Source organism: Cyrtonyx montezumae, unplaced genomic scaffold (assembly GCF_038088225.1).
Source record: "Cyrtonyx montezumae isolate F1298 unplaced genomic scaffold, pur_monq_1.0 scaffold_51, whole genome shotgun sequence".
NCBI lineage: Eukaryota > Metazoa > Chordata > Aves > Galliformes > Odontophoridae > Cyrtonyx > Cyrtonyx montezumae.
This window is the reverse complement of record NW_027072058.1, coordinates 725,455-745,277: the sequence shown is the minus strand read 5'-3', so window position 1 is coordinate 745,277 and position 19,823 is coordinate 725,455. Positions and strand designations below refer to the sequence as shown.

Sequence of the window (19,823 nt, the reverse complement as noted above, 5' to 3'; positions counted from 1 at the left end):
GCTGTGCTCCGCCCCGTCGGGCCTGCGCGCTCCGCTCCGCCCCGGGAGCGGCCCGGCCATGGTGAGTGGGGCGGGGGGGGGATCCGTTTACCGTCGGCTTTCACGGGGCTGTGGAGTCCCGACGCGGCGAGATGGAGCCGTGCACGCGTGGCCGTGGGCTCCGCTAGCGGTACGGCGGAGGGCGGGCGGATCCGAGCACGCGGAGCGGATCGCGGCGTGGACGGCCGCGCCGTGCCCGTGCCCCACGAACCGCTCTGTCCCTGCAGACCGACGAGGCGCTGCGGGCGCTGCTTCAGCGCTTCTACGCTCTGCAGGGGGAGCGCGTGGAGACGTACCGGCTCTTCGAGGAGTGAGTACCGGCAGTGGGGGCCACCGGGACGGGACCCTGCGGGGATGGCTTCCCCCGTCCACCCTTTACGCATCCGTACGGAAGAGCCGCCGGGCACTGAGGAGCTGCAGCCGGCGGGGACACCCGCTCCCAAATCCGTGTGGTTTCCTTCCCCACGAGGGGAACGGGAACCCCCCCATAAATCACACCCGGTGGGAGCACGCTCTCTCAGCGATGACAACAGCGGTGTTTTTTGGTCCTTTGATTCTGCCTTTGTTCCCCAGAGGCCACCGTGCGTACCTGAGCAGCGCTCCGCACTACGACTTCCCCCGTTACCGGCAGTTGGTGCACGAGGTCACCACGGCCTTCAGCGGCATCTCCCGCGAGGTGCTGCAGCTCCAGGGCCGCCTGCAGGGTGAGCTCGGCCGCCCCGACCTGGCTCAGCACCTCACCCGCCTCCAGGAGCACGAGCAGGAGAAGCTGCAGCTGGTGAGTGCCGGGCCCGGGGGGTCCCGTTGCCCCCGGGGTGCTGTGCAGGGTCCCACTGGCACCTGAATGGGGTGGGCTCAGCCCCCGTGCGTCCCCCTGCAGACAGCACAGCTCCAGCTGGCCAAGCAGAGGGCACAGGATGAGCCCAGCGTGGACACCCATCAGCAGGAGGTGCGGGAGCTCAAGCACAGGTCCGTGGGCACCCCGTGGTCCCCTCCTTTTGGGGCTGGGAGCCCCCTCCCCACCCTCCCTTTCCTCCAGCAGGGCCGGAGGGGGCCCAGATGGTGCCTTCAAAAGAGCTCTTGTTTGGAGCTCTCCAGATTGTTTGGCGATGCCGCGCGGCCGCGCTCCCATCAGCCTCCCCGGGCTGAGTGTTTCATAAACAGCGCGGGGAGCGTGAGGCAGCCCGGATAATACGCTCCATATGGGCTTTATTTATAGTTTCCATCCGCTCTTGTAGGCTAATTAAAACCATCGAGGCAATCAGCGAAATTCTCCAAGACCTCAAGTACGATTCGGAAGAAGCCGAGTGATGGGCGTCCCCGTGGGAATGGCTGAAGGGGCCGTACTGCGGAGCGCTGCGGGGCCCCCTGCCCCACTCCCACCCCCAGCGAGGTGGGCACCTGCCCCCCTTCCTCGGCCCCATTCCTTGCGTGGGGAGTCCCCCCACGTCCCGAGCATCCCTCGGCAGGTGGGTGCACACAGGGCTGGACCTGTGCCCGCTCTCTGCTGAGCACAGTGGGGTTCTGAGCCCCCTGGGTGACAGGGGGTCCCCGTGGGGACAGGCAGTGCCATTGCTGTCCCAGGCCCTGGGGATCCCCCAGCTGGCTCTGAGGATGGGGACAGCACCCAGCACGCACCCGTTGTGGTCACCCCCAATAAAAAACATCCCCTGAGCCGTGTGGTTTAAAGGGTTCGCATCCTTCCCCCCCCCCCCCCCTTATCACCGATCATGTCTGTGCCCCCAGCTCGGTCCCCTCGAGGAGCCCCGGGATGTGGTGACATGGACGTGGCCTTGTCCCAGTGCTTGGCTGCCCGCTGTGTCCCTGTCCCTGTGTGCTGCTGCTGCTCCACTGACGCAGGCCCCGGTGGGGTTTAACGAGGTTTATTGGCATTAAGCTTAAATCTGTTCCTAATTGACTGAAATGTAACCAAAATAAGGCTGGTTTGAATCAAAATTGGAGCAGGCACTGGGCAAACCCCAGCAGCCTCAAACCAGCCCCACACAGCTCTCTGGGGACGGACCCCCCCGTGCGCTCCCACGCGGCCCCATGGGTACCCATAGCCCCTCCAAAACACCCAAACTGCAACCTGGGGGGCTGGGGGGGGGGGTTGCACCTCCTGGGTTTGGGGACCACGGGGAGCCCCCACCCCTCCTTCACCCCAGCTGCTGCTCCAGGTTGTGGTTAAGGAACAAAGGCTCCGGGTGAGGCTGGGGGGTCCCCTCTCTGCCATGGGGGCTGCGCTCCTGGGGGGCCCATGGCACTGCCACTGCCCCCAGGGGGCTGCCAGGGCCGGCTCCCCCCCCAAGGGGACCCCCTCTGCAGCGGGCTGCAGGGCTGCGCCGAGCTGCAGCCACCGCTGAGCCCCCCCTCAGTGTGCTGTGGTGGCAGGGATGGGGCGGGCGGCCCCGGGGGGGCTTCGGGCACCCGGTACGGTGCTGCCGGCGCTCAGCCCCGCGGGGGCTACAATTTATCACCGGGTAGAACCTGCGGAGAGAGCAGGGCCCTGCTTCGAGGCCACCCTCAGAGAGGGGGGCACCAAGGGCTGGGTGGGGAGGGGGGGGAACGGGGTCTGCAGCCCCGCGGTGGGGAGAAAGAAGTGTGAAAGGCTCCTTACCTACCTGGTTGCGTGTTTTGTGGGATTTCTGCAGCCACACGCGCCACTGGTCGTACAGCTTGATGCTGAGGTTGGAGCAGCCGTACGAGTGCTTCTTCACCCACCCGAAGAACTGCTTCAGCTCCCGGCGCAGCGTCGTGTTCTGCTCGCCGCCCTTGGGGTCGCAGCCCCCCGCCGTGCGCTCTGCAAGGACAGCCAGAGGGGACAGGGGCTCAGGGCAGCGCCGTCGGCCTCAGCCCGGCACGAGGAGCGCAGGGAGGACCTGGCGTAGGGAAACGCGTGGCTCTCCACCTCCCTGCTGGGAAATCAGAGCGGGGAATTGGCTCCTTTGCAAGAAATCCAGGTGCCGGGCACACAGCGGGAACGGCCTCAGTGCGTGCACAGGAAAGGGGGGGAGCAGTTGGGGAGGGGGCTCCGGCGGCGGCGCTCACCGCTGCGCGGCGTGGAGGCGGCCGTGGGGTTGCTCCAGTCGCTCCAGATGCCGGCCTTCTTGGAGCCGTAGATGCCGAAGGGGTTGCAGCGCACCTGGACGAAGTAGACGGTGCCGGGGCGCAGGCCGGCCAGGCGGCACGAGGTCTGGTTGCCCACGTCGTCCACCACCTGCGGGGGGGAGAGGGCACGGATCGGGCAGGGCTCGGAACCACGGCACCGACCCTCGGGTGGGCAGCACCCCCCCCCCCCCGTTGGTGCCCCCCAACCTTCCACTCCGAGCTGTCCTCCACGCGGTACTGGATCTGGTACTTGGCTTGGAAGAGGAAATCCTTCAGCGCCGGCGGCGAGCTCCAGCGCACGCTCAGCTGGTCCTCCAGGTCCCCCACACGGCTGACGTGCACGTCAGAGGGCGGGTCGGTGGTGACTGCGGGCACAGGAGGCAGCCCCAGCGGGTTCAGGACAAATCCCAACCACCCCCAGTGGGTAATGGGTTCAGCCCAACCCCACTCCCTCCAGGGCCGTGGTACCCAGTGCTCACCTACATCAAGGATGTCCAACATGACGACGTCAGACACGGCCACCCCGAGCCGGTTGGAGGCCTCCACCCAGATCTCATAGGGCGTGAAGAGGGCCAGGTCCTTGGGGATGTGGCAGGAGTAGGGCCCGGCCGTGTGGTATTCCTGGCACGTGTTGTCGCGGCCGTACCACCTGTGACGAACGCAGCCCCGGGGCTGTGAGCCCGGCGGGACCCACACACCTGCCCGAGGAGAGCCCCACGCCTCATTTATCCACCACTTAACGCCGTCAGCGGCGGTGTTGGGTTTCCATCCCCACACCGCCCCGAAGCTCCCCCTGCAAGCCCTCAAAATCCCACGTTCACGCTGGGATGGGGGGGAGGAATCCACCCGCGGGCGCCTACCGGAGCTTGTACTTGAGCGTGTAGTTGGTGTGCAGGAAGGTCTCCCCCTCCGTCCCCGGGGCCCACGTGCAGGTGAGGTCCTTCATGTTCCTGGACCAGCACGAGATGTTGACTGGTTTCTCCGGGGGCACTGGAAGAGGACAAAGGGACAACGGGGACATGTCGGGGCTCCGTGAGCAGCAGCCAAAGGGACCGTGTCTGCAGGCCAATGCCTGTTGGGGACGGTGCCACCAACATCCCCGTGGGGTCGGCGTGGCCGAGCCCCCCCAGCAGCCCCACGGAGCGGCCCGAGGACTGCAGCCTGCACTGAGCTCCAGAGCCGCTTTCCTTTCGGGAACGGCAACCAGACAACAAAAACAAAGCGCTCCGTTCCCCGTCCATCTGTATTCTCAGAACACAAAATCATCCTTAAAATAGCCCGAGATAAAATCTTAACGATTATTGATTCAGACAACCGCCATCCCAGCGCGAGGTGCCAGAAACGGCCTCTACGTGACCGACGTACGTCCGACGTAGAGGCAGGAGCCGGCCAGGATGCCACCGTCACGGCTGTGGCACACCAGGTTGTCCCCCGACTGCTGCCGGGAGCCGTTGAGGCGGGCGAGGGCCACGCTGAGCGCCGTGGGGCCGAGCGCGGTGTAGGAGCTGGCAGGCAGGCGGCGGCCGTTCAGCGTCCAGTACAGGTCCTGAGCGCGCAGGCGGAGGTCGGCGCTGACGGTGCAGGTGGCGGTCAGGGAGGAACCGATGAGCAGCGTGGGGTCCTGAGGGGAGATCACCGCCGGGTCTGCGGCCGGAGACAACGGGAAGGGGGAGCGATGCGCGGCGCAGCACGGCCCGGGCGCCCCCCGCGGGGTCGGGGCAGCTGTGCTGGTGTGCATCGCTCCGTGCCCGAGGGGGTGCGGTGTGTGTGTGTGTGTGTGTGTGTGTGTGTGTGTGTGTGTGTGTGTGTGTGTGTGTGTGTGGGTGTGGGTGGGCTCGGGCTTCCCCCCCCCACTCCTCCATTTGCAAACAGTGGAAAGTTTCAGGGCGGTTTGGATTTTTTTGGCTTTCCATCGCTCACCGGTGTCCGCCTGCGGTGCGCGCCCCGATGCGAACCACGTGCTGTGGGGTCACGGGGGGAACCCACCCACCCCTGGGGTCACGGGGGGAACCCACCCACCCCTGGGATTATGGGGGAAGCCCACCCACCCCTGGGGTCACGGGGGGAACCCACCCACCCCTGGGATTATGGGGGAAGCCCACCCACCCCTGGGGTCACGGGGGGAACCCACCCACCCCTGGGGTCACGGGGGGAACCCACCCACCCCGCTGTGGGGTCACGGGGGGAACCCACCCACCCCGCTGTGGGGTCACGGGGGGAACCCACCGACCCCCTCCCCCCTTCGCAGCTTTGGAAGGAGGGCAAACCGCGCACCCAAAGGCTTCGGAGCGCAGCGCGGTTGCTCGCACGGAGCGGGCTCTGCGGGGCGGACATCCCCAGCACTCATTGCTGCAGGGCCGCGCGTGCCGGGCTAATATCGCTAATTACCTCCCGGAAAGCGCCTCGACCTCCGCTCCCCTCCGACCTCCCGGCCCCGAGCGGCTTTCAGCAGCCGCCGGCAGCTCTCTGCAACCCCTCCGTGCCGCAGGACGGGGAAGGGGGGGTCCTAAGGGCCCCCTGCACCCGGGTGGGCCGCAGCCCCCACCCCCCCATCTCCATCCCCCCTGGGCAGCCCCCAGCTCTGACTGCAGCCGTCCTGATCGCGGGCAGCTCAGCGCTCGGGGCCGCGTCCCTTCGGCTTTCTCCTCTCGCAGCAATCCCCCCCCCCCTTCCCCTCTCTCTTTTTTTTTTCCCCTTTCTCACAGCCGAACATGTGTCATAAAAGGGAAAAGTGTGAAGTTTTCAGATGGGAGCGGAGAGCGGTGGAATGCGCGGCGAGAAATACCTGCGTGGGGTTTTATGGCGTTCCTGGCGTCAAAAAAAAAAAAAAAAAGAAAATAATAACGCCGTAAAATAATAAATTAAAAAATGCTGATCAGGTGTTAAGTAACGCCATAAAGTAAAAGCACATTTCCAGGGTGTCGGGAACGTTCGCGCTCCGTCTCCGAAGGGCCGGATTGCATTCCGGTCCTACACGGCAGCGGTTTAAGGGCTGCGAGAGGAAAGGGAAAACCCTCCGCTCAGGGTCCGAGAGCTCCGTCCCGTTTATTGGGGCTCGCGGGGATCCGAAGCAACGATTGCTCCGGAGAACAAAAGGAGATTTGGGCGGCGCTGAATAAAACCGAGCGAAATGGGTGTGAAGCGGCGGGGCCGCGTCGCGCTCCGCTCCCCCTTCGCCCTCTCCTCCGCCGATGGCGGTGGCGGTGCCCGGCCCTCGGCTGCGGCATTCCTGCGCGGAACTTCGCTCTCTAAAAGGAGATTTGGCTGCGCCCGTCCCAGCGCGGCCGCACGTCGGGGCCGCGGCTCCGAGCTCCGGCCGCGGGACAAAGGAGGTGGGGACCGCGGGGGCACGGCTCGGCGGGACGGGACCTGGGGGTCCCCGCGGCCGTGGGGTGGGGTTGCCGCGGTGGGGCTGAGCTCTGGAGCGCCGTGCTGCCCCCACACAGCCCGGCGGGCTCCGTGGGATCCCGGAGAGCACTTTCCCTTCTGGTTCGCACCGCGTTTTGCTTCCCCGCCGCAGCTGCTTTCGCAGCCCTGCCCCGATTAGCGCTCCGTGATACTTCCCATTAATGACCCGCGGCGCTCGGGCCACGCGAGCCCATGGACGTGGGGTGGGATGGGGACCGCGGTGCCACCGCAGGGCCACCCCGGGCCGGGACCCGCTGGGCGAACATCGCCCCGAGAAATCGTCCTCGCCGGGAAGAGCCGAACTTCAGCGGTTGGGAGTGGGGCCGCTCCGCGCTCGCAGCCCCGCGGGACCCCAAGGGCACCGCCACGGGACCCCCAGCGCGGAGCCCACCCCAGATGCGGCACCTCCACGTCTGTCCCCAGTCCCCTCGCCCCCTCCCCAGCAAAGAACCCCCTCCCTCCAGGGACCCGCTCCCTTTTTTGGGGGGCGATCCGTTGTTCTCCACAGGGGTGGGCGCTCCCTATTGTTCTGATGGGGGAGAAGGGGGGATTCATTGTTCTCTGGGAAGGGGGAGGGGGGGGGCCTTATTGTTCTCCACGGGGGGGAAGGGGCGCCTATTGTTCTCCGGGGGGGTTTGAGGGGGGTCAGCCCTGCGGACCGGGGGGATCGTGGATCGCCGTGTGGGGTTCGCTATTGTTCTCCAGCCGGATGGGGGGGGTGCATTGTCCGGGGTGGGGGAGCGGAGCTGCGCTGCTCTGCAGGAGACGGAGGTCCGGGAGGGGTCCGCTATGGGGAGAGGGGGGGCACGTGGCTCCCAGGGGGCAATGGGTGGGGGACACTGCTCCCCGGGGAGGGGCTCTCATTGTTCTCCGAGGGGCACAAGGAGGGGATCGGGCGCTGTCAGGGGTTCCCGTCACGCACCGTCCCGGGGAGAGAGTGGGGCGGGGGGTTCCCATCGCCCCGGGGGAGGGGTACGCAGCCCAGAGGGGATGCATCCCGGAAAGGCGGGGGGGAGGGGGGGGCCCACAATGACCGGAATGAATGAGAGACTGGGAAGAGGAGAAAGGAGAGAGAGGAGGAGAGCGGCGGCACAGAGCCAGGGGTCCCCGCGCAGCGCCTGCCCCAACCCCAGCCCCGACGGCGCCCGCTCGGGCACGGCCCCCCCGGACCCCCGCGGGCGGTACTCACACGCGGGCGGCTCAGCGCGGAGCAGCCGCAGGCACAGCAGCAGCAGCAGCGGCGGCAGAAGGGCCGGCATGGCCGGAATAGGGGGGGTGGGGTCGGTGCCCGTCGGTGCCCGCGGCGGCGGAACGCACCGGCACGTCCGGGGAAGTCGCGAACAAGTCTGAGCAGCCCCCGCTCTGCCAAAGCCCTAAATGCCGCCCTCGCCCCGCCCCGCCCGGCCCGGGACCGCCCCCGGGGGGGCAGAAAGGCACCGGTCCTCGGGGGCCTCTCCGGTGCCGGCTCTGTGCCCGCAGAGCCCGCCGCCTTCGCCGCCCCTCCGCTGCGGGATGCGGTGCCCCGTCCCCACCCCTCGCCCGGTAGATGACGGAGAGCCGTCCCGTCCCGTCCCGTCCCGTCCCGTCCCGTCCCGCCGTGACTCAGCGCTGCCGTCCGGACACTCCTGCGCCCTCGGGGCCGCTCCCCCCGCGCCTCATCCCCGCGTGGTGCGGAGGAGCCCTCGGGGCTGTTTTCTGGGTCTGGTTTGGTTTTGTGCAGGATTTCCCCCCTAAACCCCGACTTTTTCCTCCCAGATAACCTCGCGGGTTCCCCTCCAGTAACAACAAAAAGAGGAGAAGATGCCCCGAGGGGCTCCGCGGTGCCGTCGGGTCGGGGCTCCACGCGTCCCCGGGGACCACGAGGATTCGGTGGTGGGCGGACGTGACGCCGTGGGTGACACCGCTCGTGTTCCTGTCCGGACCCGATGGCACCGAGCCCCGGGTCAGCAGCGGCGGCAGTGTCTCCATCTCTGTGTCCCTGAGGCAGCGGAGCATGGGATGAGACACAGGGGGTCCCCAGAGAGCCACCCCCCCTCATGATAGGGGACACCTGGGCCGTACCGCACCCCAACCGTCCCCAACCTTTTCCCCAGAGGAGGGGGACGTGAGAGGGACCCCATGACCCTGACCCTGAACTTAGGCTGAGGATGGGAACCCGGAGTTGGGGGGGGCTGAGCCGGGGGCCGCTGCCCACCGCTGGCTTCCGTGTCCCCCCTCCCCCTGAGGGCGGCAGGGGACACCTGAGCCATGGGGCGACAGTGAGGGTTGGGCTCAGACCCCCACCCCCCCACCTCCATGCTGTGACTGTGCCGCTCGTGGGGCCGCGTGGGGAGGGGGCTGACACTGTGGGTCGGGGTGACGCCACATGGGGACGGGCTGACGTCGCGTGGGGACAGAGGTGACACCCGTGGGGAACGGGTGCGGTGTGAGGCGTTGCCAGAGCCCATGAGGAGGGACGGCAGAGATTGAGGGGGGGGGGGGGAAGAAAAACGAAAAGAAAGATAGAAAGAAAAAAAACCCAAGAGCCCAAACAATGCCTTTTCCCATCGTCCCGTTTTGTTGGAACCTTCTGAAGTGTTTTCGTTGAAATTTCCCAAAAATGTCAGCCTGAGGGAGACACCCAGCATGGGAAAGTGCCGCCCCACTCCGCGCCTGCCAGCGCCGGGGGGGTCAGCCCGAGCGGGGCCGCGTGGGGTCCCCGTGGGTGAAGGGGGGGGGGGGGGAAGGCGGGGGGACAGCGGTGTCGTGGGGAGGGGACGGCGGTGTTGAGGAGGGGACCGCATCGGGGTCACCCCCGTGTCACCGCCGGGGCAGGGAGCGGGGGGGGGTGGGCTCTGGGCGGCGGTGGGGCGGTGGCAGCCGGTGTGGGGACGGGGACGGGGGGACAGCGGTGACCGCAGCAGCGCCGTCTGAGTCAGCGGAGCACCACGCGGAGCTCTGCCCTTCGGCGGTGACCTTTGCAGCGCTGAGTGCGCGGAGCTCTGCCCACAGCGAGCGGGGCTGGGAGGGGCACGGGGGTGCGCCCCGACGGGGCCGACGTGCTGCCACCCCACCGATGTCACCCCATAACGTAACACCCCCTTCCCTTCCCCTCCCCCCCCCCCGCAGCTCATCCCCCCGCATGAACCCCGTTAGTCGCGATGCTCCTCGGACAGGGGCACACGTGGCTGCGGGAAGGGGTGAGGGGGGGGGTCGGGGTGCACGACGCAGACCCCCAACCCCCCCCCCCCCCAAACACATGGCCCGGGGATGGAGCATTCTGACCGCCTGCATCCTTCTAAAGTGACCTGTGGGACAAATAAAGAGGCTGGAAATGCCAAGAATCCAGCGGTCCGAGTTTTCTTTCTATTCCTCTCTGTAGCATTTCCACGTCCGTCCGTCGGGTAATTTATAACCGCTTTAACCCTTTCCGTGCCGCCCTCCCACCCCGCAGCCCCCACCCGCGCGGCGCCGATGGGAAAATGCCATCGTGCTGAGTGGGGGTCCGGGGGAGGGTGGGGTGGGGGGGCGTGGGGGCACCGTGGGGACATCGCCGCTCCCAGTCGGGAACGGAGCGCTGCGGAGAGGAATGTGGGTCACTGTGATAAATGCAAAAGGCGTCGAGAGGCTCTGGAGAGCTCCGGGGAAGGGGGGGGGGTGTCAATATTTGCCAACTGCGGTGTTGGTGCGCGGGGAGGGGCTCTTTTTTTTTTTTTTTTTTCTATTAAAACACGAGTGGAGGGGCTGAGAGCGTGGGGCGGTGCCAGGCGTGGGGAGCGGCTCTGGCAGCGCTCCCAGTGCTCCCAGTGTCCCCTCGGTGCTCCCGGTGCCTCTGTTGCCCCCCAGCGCTCTCACTTACACCCAACCATTGCTCCCAGTCCCTCCAGTGCCCCCATTACCCCCAGCGCCCCATTGTCCCCGGTGCTGACACCAACCCCCCCGGCCGTCGGGTTTTGCCCCCCCCCCCCCCCCCCCCCCCGGCTCTCAGCAGCCCCAGCTCTGCCCCACAAGAGCCCCAGCTCTGCCCCACAGCCGATGTGCTCCCACCTGCAGCGCTGCGCTGTGATTTACGGCAGCAGTCCCCAATCTGTCCCATTTACTTCGCCATTTGTCAGCGGCGCCGGACACGAGGCTGCAGGGCTGGGGGGGGGGGAGGGGGGGGCTGGGAGGGGGCTGGGGGAGCGCAGCCAACCCGAGCCCCTCCAGAGCACGTTTGTCCCACCCCTCCTAACGAAGCGCATGGGCCGGAGGAGCAGCGGTCCGACCACGGGGGCCCAGCAGAGCCCCCCCAGCTGTGCCACGGCCATGAGTTCCCCATTAGGGCTGGGGGTGGCGGAGCCCCCCGCCCTGCTACCCCTCCCCCCCCCCAGCGTTGGGGTGCTGCCATCAGTAAGGGAGGCGGGCAGGGCCGGGAGCGCGAGGCCGAGCCCACGCTTTGATGTCTGCTAAGCCCTGCGAAATAAAAGCCGTAAATCTGGGGCTGCACCGGGGGGGGGGGGACCGAAATCCGCTGGGAGCTGAGATGTGCGGGGTGCTGCCCGGGGGGGGGGGAGACGGCCACCAGACCCTGCATGTCCCAAGCCCAGGACTCTGCATCTCCCACACGCCCCAGCCCCCCTCCACGTCCCCGTGTCCCCCCACATTCCCCAGCCCCTCTGCATCTGACTGTGTCCCCCCCGTGGCCCCAGAGCTCCCGCACCCCCTGTACCCCCACGTCCCGAGGTCTCCAGCATTGCTTCACGACCCCCCCCGTGTCCCCCCACGTTCTCCATTCCCCCTTCATCTCCCCAAGTCCCACCCCCCCCCCGGCTCCCTGCAATCCCCTGCATCCCCGGGGTCCCCCCACTCCTCCCACTCCCCATCCCCACGCACCCCCGGAGTCCCCCCTCCAATCCTCCCACACCTCCGCGTCTCCGAGCACCCCCGTACACCCCCTCAGTCCTTTTTACTCCCCCCCCCCCAACCCCTCCCCCCAATTACCCATTAACCCCTTACTCCCCGTGCCCTCCTGCCACCCCTCCATCCTCCCTCACCCCCCCCCCCGGTGCCGCGCACCCTCTCCGGGGGCTCCGGTACCGGCGAAGCTGCGGCACTGCGGTTCCCCCCCCCGCCCCCCCCAGCTCTCCCCACCGCCCCCACCCGGCGCACGGCGCGTCACGGCGGGGCCGAACGGCGGCGGTGGCATCTCCGCTCCGCTCCGCTCCGTCCCCGCCATGGCGGCCCCGCACCCCCCCGCGCTGATCGCTCTCGGCCTCGCTCTCTCCGCCGCCACCGCCGCCGCCACCGCCGGGGGGGACCCGTTCTCGGCGCAGCTCGGGGACACCGGTCCCTGCCAGCGGCAGTGCGGCCGCAGCGTGCAGCCCCGGGCGGAGGTGAGTGGGCCCGGGGGATGCGGGGATGGGGGGGGGGGGACGGAGGTTGGGGGGGGGGATATGAAGCGCCGCGGGGGTATCGGGAGAACAGCACCGGGAGGGAGCACTGCGTGGGGGGGAGCATCCATGGCACCGGAGGATGCACCGGGTACCGGGAGCGCCGTGGGGGGAGGGGGGGACCGGCGGCACCGGGCAACGCTACCCGCAGGCAGCCGGGGCCTGCAGCTCTGGGGGGGGGCTGTGTGCAGCGAGCATTGCTGGGGGTTGGGGTGCCCCCGCTGAGCCCTCTGGCAGCCCCCACCCGGGCTGAGGGCGTCTGTGGGGGGGTTGGAGTGCGAAGTGAGCGCTCAGAGCCCCGGATCGGGGATGGGATAACGGGGCCATAGTGGGGCTGAAGGTCGGGGGGAGGCGGGGGGGTGCGACCCCGGCTATGGGGCTGATGTGGCCGCAGATCTGTGACAACGGCACAGATGGGTCCCACTCTGCTCCTGACCCACACTGCCGGGGGTGGGAGGGGGTAGAGCTGAACCCCCCTGGGACCACTGTACATTGCATGCACCTCCAGGTACTCACAGCCCCCCCCCCCCCCCCATGGTGCATCCCCCCCCAGAGCACACAGACAGAGTAACATGTTCACAGCTTCTTGGTGTATTTCAAACACCCCCCCAAAACGTGCAGCCCCCTCCATACAACCCTCCCCTCCCCCCCCCCCAGCCCTGCCAGCCCCCCACGCAGAGATGTGGGACGCCCAGCAGCAACACAGGGACGTGCCACGTCCTCGCAGGACGCCCCCCCCCGCTGCTTTGGCAGCTCTGTGGGTGCAGTGGGGCTGCTGGTGGCCTCGCTATGCAGCCCCCATCCCATGGAGGGGGGGGAGGGGGGGTCGTGCTGTGTGCCAGCCCCGTGCCCGGTGCCCGCAGGACGCTGTGCTCAGCGCCTGTCACCGCGGCTGCCGCCTGTTCTCCATCTGTCACTTCGTGGATGCGAGTGCGGGGCTGAACACCACCAGGGCCGAATGCGAGGCAGGTGAGCAGAACTTAAGGGGTGGGGGGCACTGGGGTCTGCCCCCTCCCACATCCTCACCCTGCATCCCCCCCCACCCCCCGCAGCGTGTGCCGAGGCCTACGTTGGAGCGGAGGAGCAGTGGGGCTGCAGGACCGGGTGCCGTGAGCAGCTGCCCCACGTGCAGCAGAGGGAGGAGGTGAGGGGGTTGGGGTGGTGCCCCCCCCCCGGTGCCGCCCGGCCCCACTGTGGGTCCCCGGGGTGGGAGGTGTGGGCTGAGTTCTGGCGTGGGTTCCCCCGGTTTTGATCCTTCCCAGCAATTAGCAACGCTTTTCCTCCCGTGTTTAATTAATGCAGCTTTTGCCCAATTAATTAAAGAAGCCTTTGGCCCGAGCTGGGGGCTGTTGGCTCCACAGGCAGAGCGAGGCAGTGCTGGAGGGAGCGGGGACGAAGCAGAGGGCCCCAAAAACCCCATTCCACCCCATTTCCATGGGGCAGAGCCCGGACACAGACCCAGCGTTGCCCCCCATCGCTGCTCCCCGCTTCCCAGACGTCGGGGCCGAGCAGAGGGAGCCGCATCTGACCTATTTCTTCCCCGAACGCTGCTCTGACCGTGCGAGGGGAGGTCGGAGGATTCCTGCAGGGATGTGTTTAAAATAACAAACTGCCACCATGGCCAAAAATCCGGGGCACGGGGACACTGCCAGCGGGAACACCCCCACCTCTGAGGGGTGGGCTGTGGGACGGGGCTGTGCGTGGGGCTCGGCCCCAAAGGAGCCCTTTGGTGGCTGTGGGGTGGGGGAACGGGGCTCAGCTCGGCCGTGTCCCCGCGTGGCGTTGTCTGATGGGATGCACTGTGTCCCCACTGCTCTGCAGAGCACAGAGGTGAAGGCGCCGTCGCTCTGGGTGCTGGATCTGCTCTCCTCATTCTGCACCGACATCGTCAGCTCTGCCCACAGCCTCATCTCCTCCACGTGGACCTTCTACCTGCAGGCGGATGATGGGAAAGTGGTGGTGTTCCAGGTGGGGGTCCCACGTCCTTCCCACATGGGGGCTGAGTAGGGTGGGACCCTCGTGCTGATCGCTTCCCCTCTCCTTCAGTCGCAGCCCCACGTGGAGTTCCCTCTGCCCGAAGTGCAGATGACCCAACCGGAGTGGCCGGGACCAGGGGACGATGCCCACTCCCCCCAACCCCACGCAGGTGTGGGACCGCACTGCTGCTCTCTGGGGCAGAAGCCCTCCTGGTGGCATTGGATCCCACCAGGGTGGAACAAATGGTGGTTCTGATCTGCTTCCCAAACCCTTGGCACCCCCTGCAAGGTGCTGCAAGGACCCCGTGGCGGGGTGTGGGCCCCAGGGGGATGTGGCCAGCACCGTGCGCCCTCCTTCCTGCACTTCACACGGTGATGCCCACACTCAGCACTGCCTCTCCTGCTTCCAGGCCCCCAGCAGAAGGAGGAGAAGTCCCCCCCTGGGAAGGAGCCGTGGGGCAAAGCCAAACCCGTGGACACGGCGCAGCCGGAGCACGACTTCCTGGGCTGCATGGCCAAGTAGGTGCCAGGGGGGCTGCGGGGACCCCCACCCGTACCCAGAGCACTTCCATAAAGTGAACCCATTTCTCTGGGGGTGTGGGGGTGCTGCAGGCGCTCGGGCCTCCCCCGCTGGATCCTGGCTGCCTGCCTCTTCCTCTCCATTGTGGTGATGCTGTGGCTGAGCTGCGCCAGCCTGGTGACCGCCCCCGAGCAGCACGTCAGGACCCCGGTATGGGCACAGCTCTGGGGGCTCCCGCTGCCCCATGTCCTCCTGCTATGCCGTGGGGCTGAGATGTGGCCACGGGGTGTCTGTGGATCTGGGCGCACTGTTATGTTGGTGCTGCGTGGTGTGTCCCCGTGTTGGGGACAGTGGGGCCCAGGGTCACACAGTGCCCTCTGCTCTCTTGCAGCCTCTGAGCATCAATGGGGACAGGGAGTGCCAGGAGGACCCACGTGGCCCCAGTGTGTTCCCGCTGCCGCCCGTCATTGCCGTCACTCTGTGCCCCACACACGGTGACGATGTGGGGCCGCTGCCGCTCAAGGTCGACCTGGACAAGACCATCCTGTAGTGCTCCGCCCCTTCCCATCACCTCCCCATCACTTCACTGCCACTGTCCCCATGCCGGTGCCCCCGGTCCCCCTCCTGACCCCATCCCTCTGCCTCCGTGGGGCACAGCCCGGAGCTTTCCCCCTCCGTCAGCACTGCTGCACTCCCACTGCCCAGATCCCAGCGACCACTGCCAGCGTGCAAGGGGGGAGCACAGCCCCGGGCCCCCCCTCTGGGCACGGCTCCAGCGGGACAGGGGCAGTGCCTGGGGGGGCTTTGGCTCTGCACAGCCCGGCCCCCACCTCAGGCTGAGCCCCCGCGGCGCCGGCCCCGGCCCTGGGAACTCCCTTCCGCCGATGGCCCCGCGGGGGCCGGGACGTGGCCAATGGATTTGGTGTTGGCAGCCAAAGCGGAGAGAGCAGCGGATCCGCCGCCCCCGTGCCCATGTGAGCACCCGGCCGGGCCCCGGGGGGGGCTGCAGAGCACTCCAGGACGGCTCCGTGGCACCGACGGGGGGGCACCGGGCAGTGACCGAGTGGCATTTCCCACCCTCGTGCTCCCGGGATGCTCCACCCCTCACATCCCTGCTGCCTCCCACGGGGCAGGACCGGGTGCCACCGACTCTGTGTCCTGGTGAGGAGTGGGGTCAGGGGGGCCCCGCTGGGCAGCCCCCCCACCCGCAGCAGTGCCGTCTCCCATCTCCATCACTTTGTGCATCGTTCTGTGTTTGATTTGCACCGGCATGCAGTCCACCAGGCCCGGGCACCCCACGGTGGCACCCCCATCCCCCCCCCCCCCCCCTCCCCCTAACACGTGTGTACAGAGTAACTTATTGCCCGTGCTCCCCCCTGTCGGTTTCTACGCTCACCCCATGTCGGGGGGCCATGCTGTGTGTCGTTGTGGGGTGAGGGGGTGTCCCCCGGCCCCACCAATTTTGTGCTGCTCCATATCACAGTGCAACATATCTGGGGAGTGGGCTGGGGGGGGAGTGGGGGCCGTGGTCGGGATGCACTTCTCGGTGTCACTTCCTGGCAGCTCTGCTCGGTGTTGGTGCAGTCTGTGTTGCAGCCCCCCCAGTTTGCAGAGTCCCGGGGGTGCAGCCCCTCCAGGTGGTTCCCCCCCCCCTCTGGGATGGGTGCAGGGAGGGGACCCAGCCCCACACTGCGAGCAGAGCGCGGGTCGGACACGGGAGGAGAAATAAAGGGTTTGTACCAGGGTTGGCCCCGTGGTTCCTGGGGTCGGACCCGGAGCGGTGCGGGAGGAAGCGCCGATGGATGCGAAGGGAGGTGGGGTGTTCCCGGGGAGGGTTTGGCGGCCCCACAGCGTACAGAGAAGGGGTGGAAAAGGGGTGGAAAAAGAGCGTTTTCCCCTTCACGGTGCCCTCAGACCCCATGTGCCCGCTCGGAGGAGGGGAGCTGTACCGCAGCGCAGCTCGAGGGCCGCAGCGATGGGTGCGGGTGTGCCACCGCCGGGGGAGGTGGACCCCCAATGGCAGCGGCAGTGCCGATTTGCAGCCCCTCAGTGACCCTAAGGTGGGGGCCCCGAGACACAGCCCCCCCTCATCTGCACCTCTCACTGCTGCCACTTCCCACCCGCGATGCTGCGATGGAGCAGGGGGGAACAAAGCCCCCCGGGGAACCCTTAGTGGGAAGCCCCCCCCCTCCAATCCCTCATAACCCATTAACCCCTTATTTCCCGAGTGCCCCCAGCGCGGGGGGGGGGGGGGGGATGTGGGACGGACAGCTGGCAGACCCTGCGTGCCGCGGGCTCCGGCGGACCCTCCTGGGACGGGGCTGGGAGCAGAATCCTCCCCTTCAGGATGGATCGGATTGCTCAGTGCTGGCGCGGGGTGCAGGGAGCCGTGCCCAGGAAGGAGCAGGTGAGGAGGGACCGCGCTGCAGCGAGGAGAGACGCATGAAATCCGCTGGTTCCACCCCCCCGCAGGCAGCCGGGCTGACTTCCACCCGACGCCTTTTTCCTCCTCGCTCCTCTCCTCGGAGGTTTTTCACGGGGAAAGCCATAAGAAAAAAAAAAAACCAACAAAAAAAACCGCAGTGTGTGGCCCCGTGTGCCGGGAGCGATGCCGTGGGGAGGAGAGGTGCGACCGCGCCCTCACCTCGCGGTGGGCATCGGGGGCTGCGAAGGGCCACGTCCTCCCCACCAGCTCCAGCTCAGCCACGCTCGGGAGGGAAGCGCAGGCCGGTAGGTGGGGACTGTCAGCCGCGCTGCGGCCAGCAGCAGCCCCACGGCCTCCAAAAAGCCGGGGGGAGGCGGCCAGCTGCCCCCCCAACCCCCCCTCGGCGGACCCCGAAGCATCGCCCGGCTCGTGTGGTACTGAGCTCAGCCCCACTGGGTCCGGTGCTGCCGCTGCTGCCCTTTCCACCCCCACCCCGGGGAGAGCCCCCCCTTTGCCCCCCTGAAATCTCAGCTGCACGGAGCTGGCTCTGCTCCACTGCTGCTCACACACTGCAGTGCATTCACGCACGGATTTCTCTCCCCTGGAAGCCCGGGGTTGGGATGGGGTGGGAAGGGCCCCAGCAGTCCCCGTCTTGCACCCCACTATTGTCCATCACCAGCTCCGTGCGTAGCAGTGATGGTTGGGGCTGCCCCCCCCAGCAGGGCCGGCCGTGGGGCGATGCTGAGCACAGAGCAGCCACACACGGCCTCTGTGTCTCACGGTGGAGGAATGAAGGGCTTTGATAAGGGAACACAATGAGGAGGAAGCAGCGGTTTGGGGCCTTCTCAGAGCGCGTGTTTTGAAGATGATGGAAGGAGCCCGAGCTCCTCATCCGGGGAAGGGCTCTGTCCTCGCTGCTGTCCTGAGCGGCTCCATCCTCCTGGGGGCTAAGCCTTCATCAGCGATGGAGTGAGGATGAGGATGGGTCGGATGGAGCTGCTGGCCGCGGGGATCCGCTCCCCATCCTCCTCCCCACGTCCTGCCCGGGAGGAGCAGAGCTGCGGGTGATTCAGCGACAGGAAAACCAAACGAAAAACAATCTCCTGGTGCTAATGGGATTGGTTCTGTCCCTACCACGCACATTCCAGCCCAGCTCGAGGGACCGCTCGGAGTGGGGGGGGGGGGGCAACCAAGCCGAATCCTTCCCCGTGTCCAAGCGGAGGGGATCGGCGCGGTGCCGCTGGCCGGAGCGCCCCATCCACAGCCGGCACCGCGCTGCGTGCCTCCCCCGCCGCCAAGTGACACGCATTTTCCATTCCCTGGGCTTCATTACTTCTTGGAACGCAGACGGTGTGCGTCGGGCCGCGAGGGGCTTGCGTTTCCCTCCGTGTTTATCCTCGCTGCCGTGTGTTCCTCTGCCAGGTGAGGAGCGCAGCCAAACTGCTCAGGGGGAGCGCGGGTGGGAACGGTGCCCCCCCCGCAGCACCTGCCGGAGCTGCCCCTGCTCAGCGGGCACAGCGTGCGCTCCCAGAGGGGCTGCCGTGCTGCAGCGCGGCTCCGCGCTGTGGATGGAGCTCTGAACCGGCGTTGGACGGCGCTGGGGACGGCACCGGAGTGCAGCAGAGCCCACGTCGGGGTTTCTGTTTGTGCCTCCTTGCTGTGCACCCATGGGTGCGTGCACACCGCCGTTATCTGCGTGGGGTGCGACGGTTGTGCTTGCTGGCGGTGTCCATCCCAGCGGGATGCGGTGTTACACTGCAGCTTTGGATCTGAGGTGGAGATAGGGGCAGCTCTGTGCCCTGTGGGAGCATCACGAGTGGGGAGGAGGGGGTGTCCCGTGCTCAGAGCCTCCCAGGAGAGACCGGGAACGTCTCTGTTACAGGGCGGGGTGGTGGGGAGATGCGAGCGGGGTGAAATGGAAAGGAGGGGCAGCGCTGGCACGTGCGGGCCGACCCCAGGCCGCGTGCCTCCCCAGCTCACGTACTCACTGGGATTACATGGGGATTAGTGGGGAGCGGCCAAGCAGGATTGGAGAGGGATGGAGAGGGATGGAGAGGGATGGAGAGGGATGGAGAGGGATGGAGAAGGATGGAGAGGGATGGAGAGGGATGGAGAAGGATGGAGAGGGATGGAGAGGGATGGAGAGGGATGGAGAGGGATGGAGAGGGATGGAGAGGGATGGAGAGGGATGGAGAGGGATGGAGAGGGATGGAGAGGGATGGAGAGGGATGGAGAGGGATGGAGAGGGATGGAGAGGGATGGAGAGGGATGCGACTGCCGGCAGCAGAAACACGGCCAGCACCGTGCCAGCAGGAGACAGAGCAGCACTGGAGCTGTGTGGAGGTGGCAAGGAAGAGAGAGGTCACCCAATGGCTCCTGAGTGCTGCAGTGCCATGGGGGGCTGTGGCAGCGCTGGGCCTCGTGTTTCATGGGGGGAAAGAAGTGAGGGTAGGGCTCAAACACATCCGCATCTCACAGCGATGATCAGGAAAACGAGGGATGGAAGTAGTTCGGGGCTGGTGGCTTTGTTTCTTACCCCGAGTGAGGATTTGTGCTTTCAGGGGGGACCGCTGCCCTGCACGGTAGGAGCTCTGGGGCTGCACCGAGGGCCGTGTGCTCGGGATCAGTGCATGAAAGCACCGAGCATCGCTCGGCTAACGCCGCTCGTAAAAATCACCTTAGATATAAGTCAGGCTCCGTGGGGACGGGGCTGAGTGCACTCCACAAATAACGAACAGAAATAAAAACAACCAGCAAATGGCCCATAAAATCAAACAATAACGGTAACGAGGAAGTTCCTGGATCTGCTGCGAGAGACACGGAGTCCCATCGGCAGTCTGAAACAACACGAAGTACCCCCTGCGGTTCCCTGACACAAGTCAGCAGAGCTCAGCAGAGCGATCTGGAACACATCTTCCTTCCTGCGTGGCAGAAATGCG

General features: G+C 67.2%; 3 protein-coding genes across 4 annotated transcripts; 2 read left to right on the top strand and 1 right to left on the bottom strand.

The window, feature by feature from the left end:
• The first annotated feature begins 45 nt into the window (after positions 1-45).
• REX1BD (required for excision 1-B domain containing) lies at positions 46-1,810 on the top strand. Its single transcript, XM_065748765.1, has 5 exons — positions 46-61; positions 267-349; positions 613-817; positions 920-1,008; positions 1,278-1,810. Exons 1-5 carry the CDS (start codon positions 59-61, stop codon positions 1,348-1,350), a joined length of 453 nt encoding a protein of 150 aa, XP_065604837.1. The 5' UTR covers positions 46-58; the 3' UTR covers positions 1,351-1,810.
• A 96-nt stretch (positions 1,811-1,906) lies between these two features.
• On the bottom strand, positions 1,907-7,886 carry CRLF1 (cytokine receptor like factor 1). Of its 2 annotated transcripts, none has more exons than XM_065748742.1 (8): positions 7,745-7,886; positions 4,513-4,791; positions 4,008-4,137; positions 3,627-3,796; positions 3,355-3,512; positions 3,088-3,256; positions 2,657-2,839; positions 1,907-2,526 (listed from the first exon to the last, which is right to left on the bottom strand). In XM_065748742.1, exons 1-8 carry the CDS (start codon positions 7,812-7,814, stop codon positions 2,513-2,515), a joined length of 1,173 nt encoding a protein of 390 aa, XP_065604814.1. In that variant the 5' UTR covers positions 7,815-7,886; the 3' UTR covers positions 1,907-2,512. The 2 variants fall into 2 exon arrangements, with proteins under 2 accessions (XP_065604814.1, XP_065604813.1); XM_065748741.1 differs by having other exon boundaries at positions 2,661-2,839.
• Positions 7,887-11,747: 3,861 nt separating this feature from the next.
• Positions 11,748-15,311, top strand: TMEM59L (transmembrane protein 59 like). The gene is made up of 8 exons (XM_065748749.1): positions 11,748-11,906; positions 12,827-12,932; positions 13,016-13,107; positions 13,785-13,931; positions 14,010-14,109; positions 14,350-14,458; positions 14,552-14,669; positions 14,851-15,311. Exons 1-8 carry the CDS (start codon positions 11,748-11,750, stop codon positions 15,007-15,009), a joined length of 990 nt encoding a protein of 329 aa, XP_065604821.1. The 3' UTR covers positions 15,010-15,311.
• The last annotated feature ends 4,512 nt before the right edge of the window (positions 15,312-19,823 follow it).

What these genes read in the sequence shown, in the direction of transcription:
- REX1BD (XM_065748765.1), top strand. An exon ending in ACGTACCGGCTCTTCGAGGA is followed by an intron (nt 350 to 612) that starts GTGAGTACCGGC and finishes TTTGTTCCCCAG; the next exon opens with AGGCCACCGTGCGTACCTGA. An exon ending in AGCAGGAGAAGCTGCAGCTG is followed by an intron (nt 818 to 919) that starts GTGAGTGCCGGG and finishes GTCCCCCTGCAG; the next exon opens with ACAGCACAGCTCCAGCTGGC.
- CRLF1 (XM_065748741.1), bottom strand. Translation starts at nt 7,814, where the DNA reads ATGCCGGCCCTTCTGCCGCCGCTGCTGCTGCTGCTGTGCCTGCGGCTG. An exon ending in CTCCTGCCTCTACGTCGGAC is followed by an intron (nt 4,138 to 4,512) that starts GTACGTCGGTCA and finishes GTCCTCTTCCAG; the next exon opens with TGCCCCCGGAGAAACCAGTC. An exon ending in CGCCTCCACGCCGCGCAGCG is followed by an intron (nt 2,840 to 3,087) that starts GTGAGCGCCGCC and finishes CTGTCCTTGCAG; the next exon opens with AGCGCACGGCGGGGGGCTGC.
- TMEM59L (XM_065748749.1), top strand. Translation starts at nt 11,748, where the DNA reads ATGGCGGCCCCGCACCCCCCCGCGCTGATCGCTCTCGGCCTCGCTCTC. An exon ending in GCGTGCAGCCCCGGGCGGAG is followed by an intron (nt 11,907 to 12,826) that starts GTGAGTGGGCCC and finishes CGGTGCCCGCAG; the next exon opens with GACGCTGTGCTCAGCGCCTG. An exon ending in ACGTGCAGCAGAGGGAGGAG is followed by an intron (nt 13,108 to 13,784) that starts GTGAGGGGGTTG and finishes ACTGCTCTGCAG; the next exon opens with AGCACAGAGGTGAAGGCGCC.